This window comes from Alosa sapidissima, chromosome 14 (genome assembly GCF_018492685.1).
Source record: "Alosa sapidissima isolate fAloSap1 chromosome 14, fAloSap1.pri, whole genome shotgun sequence".
Lineage (NCBI taxonomy): Eukaryota > Metazoa > Chordata > Actinopteri > Clupeiformes > Clupeidae > Alosa > Alosa sapidissima.
Window position 1 is genome coordinate 14,686,384 of NC_055970.1, and position 14,773 is coordinate 14,701,156.

The 14,773-nt window shown below is 43.6% G+C and overlaps 1 protein-coding gene across 1 annotated transcript in view; it reads right to left on the minus strand.

Moving 5' to 3' along the window:
- The window catches only part of espl1 (extra spindle pole bodies like 1, separase), a 55,255-nt gene that overhangs the window by 24,885 nt on the left and 15,597 nt on the right, over positions 1-14,773 (minus strand). Inside the window, exons 10-19 of the mRNA XM_042061346.1 lie at positions 13,951-14,193; positions 12,176-12,320; positions 11,122-11,284; positions 10,424-10,563; positions 8,704-8,838; positions 7,975-8,091; positions 6,963-7,131; positions 4,699-4,836; positions 4,051-4,207; positions 621-730 (exon numbers count right to left, since the gene is read on the minus strand). Coding sequence (XP_041917280.1) covers positions 621-730; positions 4,051-4,207; positions 4,699-4,836; positions 6,963-7,131; positions 7,975-8,091; positions 8,704-8,838; positions 10,424-10,563; positions 11,122-11,284; positions 12,176-12,320; positions 13,951-14,193 — 1,517 coding nt within the window. The remainder of the gene's footprint in view (positions 1-620; positions 731-4,050; positions 4,208-4,698; positions 4,837-6,962; positions 7,132-7,974; positions 8,092-8,703; positions 8,839-10,423; positions 10,564-11,121; positions 11,285-12,175; positions 12,321-13,950; positions 14,194-14,773) is intronic.

Here is a 14,773-nt window from a genome sequence, read left to right on the forward strand (position 1 = left end):
GCAAAGCAATTCAAAACGGCCAGCTGCAGGAACGTGAATTTGCGAGTAAACACTTGTTAACCTCACCTCAGCAAGTCTTTCATTTAACCCACCGAGGGCAAGAGAAAAGTAGCCTAACAATATGATGTTTTACCTTGAGTTTATAGTCAGAGAGAGTGTAGCATGTGGCCCGTGTATGTTAGCTAACATTTTCTTTTTTTCCTTGGTCATATCGCTGCTGCAGGCCATAGCAGGCAGGCAATGCGTAACAGAAAGTGAGAGAGATAAAGCCCGCCCTCAGAAACAACTGATAGGTAGGTCTTCAAAAATAGCACAAAGAGAGGCCAATCACTTGTCTATAAATCTTGCATGGAATCGACGATAGTCTCACTCCAGACTAAGTTGCCGCCCCCCCCGCCAAAAAAAATAAAAAAACTCTTCGGATCTACACGATTCACGTGAATGACATATTTTGATTCAAAAATTGTGATTTTCGCCGAAAGGTGACTAGACTAGTGCAGGTATGGTGTGTGTGTGTGTGTGTGTGTGTGTGTGTGTGTGTGTGTGTGTGTGTGTGTGTGTGTGTGTGTGTGTGTGTGTGTGTGTGTGAGAGAGAGAGTGCGTGTGTGAGAGAGAGATACCTGTGCAAGACTCCAGTAGGTTTTTGACTCTCTGTAGATCCTGAGCACTCTCTTCAGACGCCCCCTTCAGCAACTCCAACTCCGCTTTACACACTAGCAGATCAGCACAGCTATACACACACACACGCACACACACACACACAAAAGTTTGCACTGGTCAAATCTCTGTCTCTCATACATACACACACACACACAACCCTTACTGGTTTGAAGGACAACTCCGGTCTAAGAACACAATAGGATCTATTACTGGACAATAATGAGTTTAATTGACCCTTTAAGTGACCCTCTCCCCAGTATTATAGAGGTGTAATGATATTTTGACCCTCTCCCCAGTATCATAGAGGTGTAACAGTTTGTCAGTGGTTTAAAGTGGCGATTTACTTTGACGTAGCAAGCTTGCCTGCAAGTATTGTATTGACAAGGTATACCACCCTACAATTAGAAAGCTTTTTGTGTTTCATCAGCCTCTTTATATCCATTGTATGCCTACAGAGAAATATTTTGTAATGTCTAATCTCTAATATGTCTCCAAAATAAAAAACAAAAACCTTATTGAAAAAAATATTGAAAAATAATATTATTTTTATTAATATAAAAATATTATTGCATATTTCATTAGATAATGGCTCATTTACATACTATTTCAGAAAACTTCCAATACAAAAAAGTATTGAAATAATAATCAGCTGTAGACATATACAGGGTGATAAAACACAAAAAGCTACTACCAATGCAATGCTATCACTTTCCTAACTATAAGGTGGTAAACCTTGCAAAAAATCACTAAGTATATATAAGTATATATACTTTTTTGATCCCGTGAGGGAAATTTGGTCTCTGCATTTAACCCAATCAGTGAATTAGTGAAACACAAACAGCACACAGTGAACACACAGTGAGGTGAAGCACACACTAATCCCGGCGCAGTGAGCTGCCTGCTACATTGGCGGCGCTCGGGGAGCAGTGAGGTGTTAGGTGCCTTGCTCAAGGGCACTTCAGCCGCAGCCCACTGGTCGGGGCTCGAACCTGCAACTCTCCGGTTACAAGTCCAGAGTGCTAACCAGTGGGCCACGGCTTCCCCGTACTATGAGACTAAGGGCGTTTTCACACCTGACAGTCCGGACCAAGGTCTGAACCAACGTTTGTGTTTAGTTACATTGAATACATTTGATCCGGTTAGTTAATGGTTTCACATTGCAATTTTTCTAGCACATATTTTTTTAAGCTCCAGAAGTCCTTCGTATCCCCTCTCTCTCATCCTCTCCAAAAATGTTGTAGATGTCGGTATTTTAACATTTTTTTTTCTAATTGACTTTTAGACCAAATTGTCAGACTTCAAATTCTAATTAAATAGCCTATATGATCTCCCCTCCCCGTATGCATCGTTCCGAAGCACATTTTAGGCTATTTATTATCCGTTATTTCGTAGCTAGCGGCCTCAACTTCCTGTAATTGGTCCGAAAGTCCATTTCACACAGTATTTTCACACTGCCAACGAACCGAACCATGGATCAGTTTGATCCGGACCGAGACCACCTCTTTAGTTCGGACCGAGACCACTTCTTTAGTTTGCACCGAGACAACCTCTTTAGTTCGGACCAAATGGTCTGGTCTTTTATTCTTAACTTTATAAACTCTATTTTTTTTTTATTCTTTGCTTTTTAAACTATTCTTTGACTATTGCCATTCTATGCTTTTATCAGCTATTCCTGTTTGCTTTTGTTTATGTAAAGCACATTGAATAACCTCTACAGACACCTGGGCTGCTACAGTACAGACACCTGGGCTGCTACAGAGACCGGCGGTTGAGAAGAGATGATTGCTGAATGTGACAAAAACATGTACACTTAAGGGCTGCACCTTTAAAAACATGTATGGGCTTGAAATTGTGTACAATTGCTGGCTGCACCTTTAACTTCACTTTGGTCTCTAACAAAAGTTTACCCCCATAATCCACAAATAGACCCTTGGTTATTCTTAAAAAACAGTTTTCCATAATGTTCTTTCTCGCGCTCTCTCTCACACACACACACACTCTTTACTAGTTAATGGTCTCACACACTCCTTACTGTTTGACACACACACACAGTAGGGTTGGTCGATGTCCCCTTAATTGGCATTTGACGATGTGTAAAAAACATTGTGATGGACGATGATCTAGTCTGCTTAAGACTAAAATCTTAAGTAGTATGCTATGCATCCCACGTTATTAGGCTTGGCCATGCCGACTATGAGGCATGGCCAGTGAAGTGAAAGTAAGGGGCTGTGATCGCACAGTCCAGGCTATAGGAGGGCGAAGTAAAAAACTTCTACAAATAACGAATCCCGATTACCACTCTGCTGCTGTCTGGGGCTTTTGCTAAATACATGACATACTGTACAAGCCTTACAGTGAAAGATGGATAGTCTACCTTCTGATCCTATAACTAATGAAAAAATGGTTTATTTTAACACAGAGGAGAAGAACGAATTTGGCGCTTCAGTGCTGTAGTCTCGCAAAAATATTAGAGCGCTAGAATGTCCTAGTCGTAACAATAATAATTCATTAGGACTATTTTTCTGCTAAAACATTAGGCTACATATCTCAGTGTTTCTCAAACTTTTTCAGACCAAGGACCACTTAATCAATAAAAAAAAAGCCTCACGGACCACCTAGCTAAAGAAAATAAAGTAGACCTACTTCAATAGTAAATTACACAATAAGCCTCCTACTCACTGATCCACTTTGATTGTATTTGCACCTTGCTTATTGTGTCAGAGAATTCATATGTTTAATATGAATATATTTAAACTGGCATGGCTTACATAGGCAGTGTTGTAGAAATGTTTGGATTTACATACAAGTTAGTTCAATATTGCAAACAACTCATCTATATTATATTTTACCACGTCTGCTCACAGATCACTTGGGCTAGCTTGCGGACCACCAGTGGTCCACGGACCACACTTTGAGAAACACTGACATATCTTACGTTCATTGTAGGCTATAGGTCTACTGCGAGACATAAAAGACAATTTCACGTCACAATCAGGAATTATTTCAATAATACGGTAGACTAATAAGTCTTTTATTTTACAAGACTGTAATAAGTGATAACTGTTTGGCTGATAGCCTTTAATGTAGGCTCAATTTCATTTCCAGGGAAAGGTTTTTTTATGTTTTAGCCTACAGCAGGAATTAGTGCCTGGCATCACGATGGTTGCTTCCCGTCGTGATGTCTGTCAACCATCACGATGGACGATATGCACAACCCTAATACACAGTCCTTACTGTTTAATTCTCTCTCTCACACACACACACACACACACCTTACTGGTTAATGCTCTCTCACACAAACACTCCTTGCTGGTTAATGCTCTCTCACACACATACACACACTCCTTACTGGTTGATGCTCTCTCACACTCACACACACACACTCCTTACTGGTTGATGCTCTGTAGTTTGCTGGCGAGCTTGAGAGCCTCCAGGCACTGGACTTTAGCCTCGTGAGCGGAACCAGCCTTGCTGCGCACACACACCAGCCGCCGCGCGCATACACACACCTCAGAGAGCAGCTGGTACTTTATCAGCAACCCATCACCTGCAACACACACACACACAGAGGACTTGGAACGTTGTTTAATCTGACGTGAGCACATGTCAATAAGCTTGCAATGATGTGAGCACGTGTTGATAAGCTTGCAATGACGTGACAACATGTCAATAAGCTTGCTATGACGTGACATGTCAATAAGCTTGCTATGATGTGACAACATGTCAATAAGCTTATAATGACGTGAGCACATGTCAATAAGCTTGTAATGACGTGAGCACATGTTGATAAGCTTGCAATGCACATAGCCACTATAACCATGCTAGCTCAATATCGCAATGATTCTTATCACTTTTGTCTCCATTGAAAATTTGGACTTAGAAACACACACACACACACTCTCACACGCACTCGCACTACCTCGCTCACTCACTCGCACTACCTCGCTCACTCACTCGCACTACCTCGCTCACTCACTCGGACTACCTCGCTCACTCACTCGGACTACCTCGCTCACTCACTCACTCACTCGCACTCACCTGTGTTATCTTGTGCTGTGCTGTTGCTGTCGCTGTTCGAACTGGACGCACCAAACAACCCTTTTCCAAGCAACATGACAACCAAACTGTGCAAGAGCTTCATGCCTTCATACTGAGCAACATCTGGAGAAATCAGGCCTGTAACACACACACACACAAGCTAGACATTAACATCTGGAGAAATCAGCCCTGTAACAACACACACACACACACACACACAAGCTAGACATCAGGTGCGAGCAGCCAGGTGTGTGAGAGCAGCCAGGTGTGTGTGAGAGCAGCCAGGTGTGTGTGTGAGAGCAGCCTGGTGTGTGTGTGAGAGCAGCCAGGTGTGTGTGTGAGAGCAGCCAGGTGTGTGTGTGAGAGCAGCCAGGTGTGTGAGAGCCAGAGCTAGTGAGCGGAGCGGAGCGCAAGCGAGCGAGGAGCGGATGGAATTTTGTTGAAGCGTGGAGCGCTTTTTAATTTAGAGGCCGGAGCGGCCGTTCTGTTCCGCTCCAATTTCGCTCCGATACCGCTCACACAACGAGTCTGAGGCATGGCCAAACCCACCCTGAATTCATGTCTTCATAATGAAACCAAGACCGTTACATTTTAAAACAAAGATATTGGCCATAGTAATGTAAAGGACTAGGCTTAGCAAGAGCTTGGTTCGAAAGCCACTTTTATTGGCTAGCATGCAGCATAGACCACAAGAACAGCACACACTAGGCAGGTCAAACACACACACACACACACACACACACACACACACACACACACACACACACTACACATACAGGGGTGGATGCAGCCCCCCACACAAAAAGGATTACACACGATGCTAAACCTGTATTATTTAGGCAATTAATCCCACTGATCCCTTTAGTTTTAGGCTTATGTGTATTGACAAGCTTGTTCGTTGTTGCACTGTCGGTGTTGCATTAGGCTATCTATGAGTGACATTGCCGTTGCTCTTAGTTCTTTGGGAATTAAGTTTTCTAAGGTAACAATTCGGCTTGTAGATTATTTCTCCCTCTTTTAAATTGGAGCGAGCATGGAGCGATTTCACTGGAACAGGAGGATTTTGAAGTGGAGCAGGGAGTGAAATTGAGCGGAGCGGCCTGACGTGAATTTGAGCGGAGGAGCGGCTAAGTGAACAGCCTCCTGAGCGAGGAGCGGGATATTCGCTCCGCTCAGCTCCGCTCACTAGCTCTGGTGAGAGCAGCCAGGTGTGTGAGCAGGTGCGAGAGCAGCCAGGTGTGAGAGCATGTGAGAGCAGCCTCAAAATGAAGCCCTCACAGAGCACACATCATTGGACAAACTTCAGACTACAAGGAAAACGGTCACTTCTCCAAAGTCCTCATAAGACCTAACCTGGCTACGTGGTACCCATCCAGCCATAACCCACAATGTATTCCTTACCCCACTAACCATGACAACAAGACCACCGCACATGTCCAGGATGGATCGGACTGTTGCAACTCAGCTGTCATTATGTTAAGCCTGCCCACCGACTCTGTACACGATGTGATTGGCCTGATCGAAGTTTGATTTTTCCAGCTCGCGAGCCAACGGAGAGTTGCTAGACTACTCTGGCTGCAAATTACATTTGCTGCCGCTAGGGTGCGTCGAGATTTCTAGGCTAGATTATGGCATATTCTGTTTAAAAAATGCATTGCGATTCATTTCTTATCCCAACTGGTTGTAATCTTCGCACATGTTTATGGATTATTCGCTGATTCACGGTGCATTGTTACATCCCTAACTTTTGTCAGTGTTTGGATCTGTACATTTCTTCTCAAAAGTTTGGGGTCACTTAGAAATTTCTATTCCACTCCATTATAGGCAGAATACCAGCTGAGATCAGTTGCATTGTTTTTTAATCAAGGCAGCAGTTTTCAGATTACATTATGTGCTTACAGAATTGCAAAAGGGTTCTGAAAAATCTGTCAACTCTGTTAGAGACAAACTTGGTATACTTAGCAAATGTGATACATTTTTATTGTGTCTCCCCTAAGAGAACTTTTGTCTCTAGACTCACTGAAGCAACTTTAAATTTTAAATAAAGATTTTGTCCTGAAATAACAACAACACATTACATTTATATAGCGCTTTTCTCGACACTCAAAGCGCATCACATGGAAGAGGGGACCTCACTAACCACCACAAATGAAAGCACTATATAAATGTAATGTGTTGTTGTTGTTGACTTTTTGTCCTGAAATAAATGCTGCATAGTTCAGTAGGCAGTGTGTGTGTGTGTGTGTGTGTGTGTGTGTGTGTACCGTGCTGGGTGATTTTGCTGCGTAGCTCTGATGGCAGGGAGTGTGTGTCCAGACTAAGGTAGGTGCTCGCTGTCTGCAGAGCCTGAGCCTTCAGCATGTAGAAACTCCTTGAGTGCTTCTTCTCCACGTCACACAACACCTCACACAGTACACACACACCACGATCAACCTGTGAGGGGGGAGAGAAACAAACACATCACACACAACGCACACACACATACACCACGATCAACCGGGGGGGGTGGGGGGGTGGGGGCACACGTCACCAAACACAACGCGCACACACTCACACACACACCATGATCAACCTGTGGGGGGTGGGGGGGTGGAGACAAACACGTCACAAACACACTCCTCACACACACAACGATAGAGGTGTGTGTGTGAGGAGTGTGTTCATATGAGTGTGTGTGTGTGTGTGTAGAGGTGCGTGTGTGAGGAGTGTGTTCATATGGGTGTGTGTGTGTGTGAGGAGTGGGGGAGGGGTCTGTGTGAGAAGTGTGTTCATAGTGTGTAGAGATGTGTGTGTGTGCATGTGTGTGTTACCTCCCCAGTGCAGTAGCAGATGTGTTGATATGAGTGTGTGTGTGTGTGTGTGTGTGTGTCTATAGAGGTGTTTGTGTGAGGAGTGTGTTCATATGAGTGTGTGTGTGTTTGTGTTAAGGTGTGTGTGTGTGAGGAGTATGTTCATATGTGTGTGTGTGTGTGTGTGTGTGTGTGTGTGTAGAGGTGTGTGTGTGAGGAGTGTGTTCATATTAGTGAGTGTGTGTGTGTGTGAGGAGTGTGTTCATATGAGTGTGTGTGTTCATTATTGTGTGTGTGTAGAGCTGTGTGTGTGTGAGGTGCCTGTTCATACGAGTGTGTATAGGTGTGTGTGTGTGTGTGTATCTGTAGAGGTGTCTGTGTGAGGAGTGTGTTGTGCGTGTGTGTATCTGTAGAGGTGTCTGTGTGAGGAGTGTGTTGTGCGTGTGTGTATCTGTAGAGGTGTCTGTGTGAGGAGTGTGTGTGTTACCTCCCCAGTGCAGTAGAAGATGGAGGCTCTGAGCAGCTTGATTGTCATGGAGATGATCGTAATGCTACTGGAAGCAGCAGCTTTGGTGATGCATTCTTCAGCCTGCTCCAGGTGCACCTGAACACACACACACACACACACACAGATATGAATGATATTAGTTGGACAACGGTACATTTTCAAAAGGTTTTTTTTTAAGTGTAAAACATTCAAAAATTACATAATATAAGAATGTTATGTAATCGACATAAGAGACTGTTGTTTTGATGGAAAATACTGGACAATGATCCAACCACTGATCCATAAGTAGAACTGGATAGGCAGGACTACTGACTATTGCAGGACTATTGACTACTGCAGGACTATTGCAGGACTAACTATTGACTACTGCAGGACTATTGACTACTGCAGGATTATTGACTATATCAATAATGTTCATTTTCAAACCCAGGAAGTGGCACTGGGATTTATATTCCCCATTCAAAGCCGCCATCTTTGCCCATATAAGTCGATCCGGGTACTAACTAGGGGTGTAAAGGTACATGTATTCACACCTAACCGTTTAGGTACAGGACGTTAGGTTCCATACCAGACCGTTTAGGCACAGGACATTAGGTTCCATACCGAACCGTTTAGGTACAGGGCGTTGGGTTCCATTTGTACCGAATGTACCAAATGCAGTCTTCAACTGTAATCAACAGAAGGCTTTTATTGTGTGTGTTTTTTTACCTGTGCGCTCTCCCACTCTCCAAGGTCCATCAGTACACGTGCACAGTGACACAGGGCACTGGCACTGCTCTGGGCATCACCAAGGCAACAGGACAAACGGTGAGCCAGCTGGTAGCTCTGCAGAGCCTCTAGTGGCTGAAAGAGGGAAGCACAAGAGGAAAGTGTACATTTTAAAGTACAAATTTAAAGACTTTTTTTAAGACCTCTAAAGGAAAAAAATACCATTACTACAGTGTCAAGTTATTGTATGTGAAACCACAGCACTTCTTGTGTACATACACACACGTACACAAAAACACACACACACACACACACACACACACACACACACACACACACACACAAGTGGTGTAATGGATCATAGCTAGGGCTGTAACGATATGCATTGCGTAAGGCAGAATCGCAACACCCCTTCCAGTGTTTCCCATAGCATGGCCGCACACGTCTCCCGCCGGTATGTTGTCCATAAATAAATAAAAATGTCATTGCCCTCGTAGCTTTTATTGTAGAGCTATGCGTGCAACTTTACTGCTGTGAAAAGAGGTCATTTACAAAGCATGATTATTGCGGTACTTGAACTGGTCACATTATAGACAAAATTATTCTTGTTTTTCTTTCACCTTTTTCATTAACACTATAGTAGTAGTAGTAGGCCTAATAGTAATTACTACTTGCATAATTATTAGAAATTGAAATGAGACAAAAATGAAATGGCACAACACAGAAAATTTTATTGAAAATTAAAGCTGAATTAGGCCACATCTCACCTGTGAGCTAAACTATTTAAAATTAAAGCTTAATCAGGCCAGTCAGACCTGTGAGAAACTATTATTATAAAAAAATGTATCAACTGTATAGACATCTTTTATATCCATCATGTCATTACACTGTATTGGTGTTGTGCAAGCCAAACTGAGTGCCTGTCATGTTAAGGCTGTGAGTGAAGGCCTGTGTGGCTGGAAAGTCTCAGGTTTTAAGCTAACTTGGTAGCGTTGTGCATAAGGATATGTGGATGAAATTCATTACGTTTTCCATGTCATTTGTTAAAATAAATGCTCAAAAACAACTCGAACAAAATCTCTCTTGAATTTTGGGAGATAAGTGTCTTGTAATGATAATTTCTATGATTTTGGTGAGCTTTACAGGAATGACAAGGTACTATCTCCAGGTGTAAATGGTTGTGTATCCTATTACTCAAATGCCACTAAACCCAAGAGTAGGATAGACCTTAATTTCACAGCCTAGGTATGTTAGCAACACAGGGTTTGAGGGCATTGGCTGTATATAGCAAACAAAAACGAAACCCTGCGTGGAATTTCTCTGGGATAACTGAAGGTAACAGCGAGCTACCTCGCTGGTGTGTTTCATTTGGTTCCTTGGCTAAAATATAATGTAGGCTACGTTTTTTTTGCACAAAATTGGGTGTGCTAATAAACGTACACATACAAATGCGATTTCCTGTTAAATTCCTGGCTGCACCTTCAACATTAGGCTACTATTATTTGTTTTCCTGGCTGCGCCTTCAACATTAGGCTACTATTATTTGTTTTCCTGGCTGCGCCTTCAACATTAGCCTACTATTATTTGTTGACATCAAACCTGGAGAGGAACGAACAGCAGCTGTTTCCGCAGTTCACTTGCGTGTTTTTTTCCTTTAAATTAGGTTACTGATCATGTGACTCTCACCTTTAAATTAGGTTACTGATCATGTGACACTCACCTTGCTCATGAGCGTATAGAGTGAAGCCAGTAGGAGGAGGCTGGAAGCAGTATGGGCGGGATGTCTGACTACTGGCACCGCCCCCTCCACCACCAGCCCCGCCCACAAGGACAGACTCTTGTTCAGGGCAGCCAGACGATCTAGGGGGTTCAGGTAGACACAGATACAGATGTAACACCGCGCGCACACACGCACGCACGTACACACGAATGCACACACACACACACGCGCGCTCACAAACACGAACACACACACATGAAAAAACACCTCCATCCCTCCTCCAGTGAACGAATTCCCTGGATTCTACTCAAATTTGATTCAGTCTCTGATGACACAGATTTACATTTTCAAATCATTCTCACCTTACCACACTGGTTCCAAACGTAACTGACCATTTTGCACAGTATTAAACATAAGCGTGTGCATGTCTTACTGGTGTGTTGTACAGTATTAATCATAAGTGTGTGTGTGTGTTGTACAGTATTAATCATAAGCGTGTGTGTGTGTTGTACAGTATTAATCATAAGCGTGTGTGCGTGTCTTACCGGCGTGTTGCACAGTATAAAAACATAACCGTGTGTCTTACTGATGTGTTGTACAGTATTAATCATAAGCATGTGTGTGTTGTACAGTATTAAACATAAGCGTGTGCGTGCGTGTTGTACAGTATTAATCATAAGCGTGTGGGCGTGTCTTACCGGTGTGTTGTTTGAGGTTGAAGTTGAGGCCCTCGTACACAAGCACGCTCTCTTTCACTCTCTCCCTCTCCTCCTGGTCCAGGTCATTAGGGAGGAGTGGCTCCAAACAGGCCACGCCCCCTCTGTCCTGCTCTTCGCGCAAACGTTTCTCTGTTGACATCGCCTGCATCAGCACAGGAGAAGCGCTAGTGTTACAGTACAGGACACGGGCATCAGTGCTATAGAACACAGGACATGAGTATCAGTGTTACAGAACACAGGACATGAGTATCAGTGTTACAGAACACAGGACATGAGTATCAGTGTTATAGAACAAAAGACATTAGTATCAATCAGTGTGACAGAACACGAGTATCAAACAGGACTTGAGTATCAATGTTACAGTACATGACGTAGAATTCAGTGGATACTTTGCTGCCTAAATAGTGCAAAAGAGGACAATATAACACATTATCTTTCAAGGCTTATCATTTGTGTGTGTGTGTGTATGTGTGTTACCTCTTGTAAACTTTTCTCTAATTGACAAATGTAGAGCCAGAGGGAGGTGTGTGTGTTTGTGTGTGTGTGTGTGTGTGTGTTACCTCTTGTAAACATGCTCACACGCTGGCTTCTGCAACAGCTGTGTGCAAATGCGTGTGCAGAACTGTTTTGGGGGGCTGCCGTGGCCTACTGGGTTGCCGGTTCGAATCCCGACCAGTAGGAACGGCTGAAGTGCCCTTGAGCAAGGCACCTAACCCCTCACTGCTCCCCGAGGGCCACTGTAGCAGGCAGCTCACTGTGCCAGGATTAGTGTGTGCTTCACCTCACTGTGTGTTCACTGTGTGCTGAGTGTGTTTCACTAATTCACGGATTGGGATAAATGCAGAGACCAAATTCCCTTACAGGATCAAAAGAGTATATGTACTTATACTTATACTAAACTCTTCTCTAATTGGCAGATGTAGAGCCAGAGGGAGATGTGTGTGTGTGTGTGTGTGTGTGTGTTTCCTCTTGTAAACTCTTCTCTGATTGGCAGATGTAGAGCCAGAGGGAGGCGTGTGTGTGTGTGTGTTACCTCTTGTAAACTCTTCTCTGATTGGCAGATGTAGAGCCAGAGGGAGGCGTGTGCGGTGTCATCTCTCAGCCAATCAGCATTCGCTACAGTCTCAGGCTCCACCTCCAGCAGCCGCAAAGCCTCATGGGCAAAATCTACAGGCGAGCTAAAGAAAACACACACACACACACACATTATATCATGAGGAACACACACTAAACCAGGGGCGGGCAAACTTTTTGGCTCAAGGGCCACATTGGGTTTTGAAAATTGCCCGGCGGGCCGCACAACAACCCCTTCTCTTCTCTTCACACTGAAAACACTCCATCATGCAGCCTAAATGTCTATATTTCCATTCAGTCATGCAGCCTAACGGCCTCACACAGCTGCGTGCGTTGTAGTGCTGGAGACGCATCCCATTCACTTTACATGGGCTCACGTCATCCGTTGCCGAACTGTGGGTCCGTTGCGTTGCGTTTCTCCTGTTGCTCGCGTTGAGAAGTTCAGCTGTTGCTGCACCGACAGACGGCACCGGCCAATCAAACCAATCGACTGACAGCACAAACCATCAAATTACGGTTATACTTCAAGTCATTTGCATAGCTACCGTCGGGAACACCCACTGGCATGCGTTGACGGAACGCAACTGTGTGTAGAAGCCGTAAATCTCTATATTTCCACTCAGTCATGCAGCCTAAATGTCTATATTTACGCTCACCTCAACAGCAGGTTTAAAATTAACCCCTAACTGAAATTTAAATCTATTAAAGCAGTTGAGCAACAGGATTCAAATAAATCCAGGTTTATGTGAACATTTAAACCAAGATTAAAATTATGGTTAAAATGTAAACCTGATTATCTTTAAACTAGGTTTAAAGTATGGTGCAACTGGATAATGGATAAACCTTGATTAAAGTAAGTAAGTAAAATGTATTTCTAAAATGTATTTCTAAAGCTACACAGTTTACGCTAACCAAATTGCTGGTTAAAACATAATCCTTGTTGGTGCAACCCACTCATAGCCTAGAAATCTAGACGCGCCCCTAGCGGCAGCAAATTACATGAGCTGCCAGGGCTAGTCTAGCAACTCTCCGTTGGCTTGTAAGCTCCAGAAATCGAAACTCAATCAGGCCAATGAAATCGTGTATAGAGTCGTTAGGTGGGCTTAACATAATGATTGATGGCAGAGTTGCAACGGTTTGGCTTGAATTCCCTGCTATTTGAAAACAAATAAGATGGATGTTGCTGTTGGCGAACATTGTGACACGAGTTAAGCTTTTATTAAGTTGGCAAACGTTTGAACTAGCCAACTAGCTCCGCTGGTGGGAAACACATGGGACTCATAGCGCTGCCGCTGTCCTATTGCGTGCAGAGGGAATTTGAAAGACAACTGATTATCCCGCCCCTCGGACTGAGCACTGCGAACGGTGAGTGCCCAGACACCCACATACTTCAATGTAAATATAGAGATTTAGGCTATATTACGGAGTGTAAATATAGAGATTTAGGCTGCATGGCGTTAGGCTGCATGATGGAGTGTAAATATAGACATTTAGGCTACATTACGGAGTGTAAATATAGAGATTTAGGCTACATTACGGAGTGTAAATATAGACATTTAGGCTGCATGACAGTGTAAATATAGACATTTAGGCTGCATGATGTTAGGGCTACATTACGGAGTGTAAATATAGACATTTAGGCTGCATGACGCTAGGGCTACATGACGGAGTGTTTTCAGTGTGAAGAGTGCATACTGTGGTGTGTGTGTGTGTGGCTGTAGAACCCTGACTCACCAGTCGGTCAGTTGACTGAAGTCGTGGAGGCAGGTGACTTGTGCAAGTTGAAGGAGTGTGTGAGCACGTGTGTGTGTGTGTTCGCTGTCCTCAGGACACAAGTCCAGCAAGTCACATAGCGTGTTGTACGTCTCCCGATGCAGGTCATGTGACCCGTCCGCATACGCACGGAGCTCCACCTCCAGCAGCTGCATCATCACTGCATCACCAGGCTCCGCCCCCTGAAAGCTGTCCCGGAGGGTCCTGGTGCCGCACGCACACACAAAGAGACACACAAACACACACACACAAAGAGACACACATAAAGACACACACAAAAAGAGACACACATAAAAAGACACACACATAAAGACACACACAAACACACACACACAAAGAGACACACAAACACACACACACAAAGAGACACACAAACACACACACACACACACACAGACCCAGAGACACACACAAACACAAAGATACGCATATAAAACACAAAAACTTTTTTTCTCTATACGGTGTCATGATGTATAGAATTGTACTATGTAAGTATGTGTTTACAGATATATAATGTATATAAGTAATGAATATAATGTCAATAAGTGAGTGTATATCTGGAGAATATAATGTATAACTCTGGTAATGAGAGGCTACATGATAACTAGAGATAACTAGGTAGAGGAACACCGAGAGATAACTAGGTAGATAAATTCTAGCTTCTGCGCCAATCTCCCTACCCATTCATCTTGGTGGAATACTTCACAAACCGTTCGTTCAACACAAACCATATATCAAAATAAACAGCAGACCTTACCGAACACAAAGGTGTAAAGCATTCCCC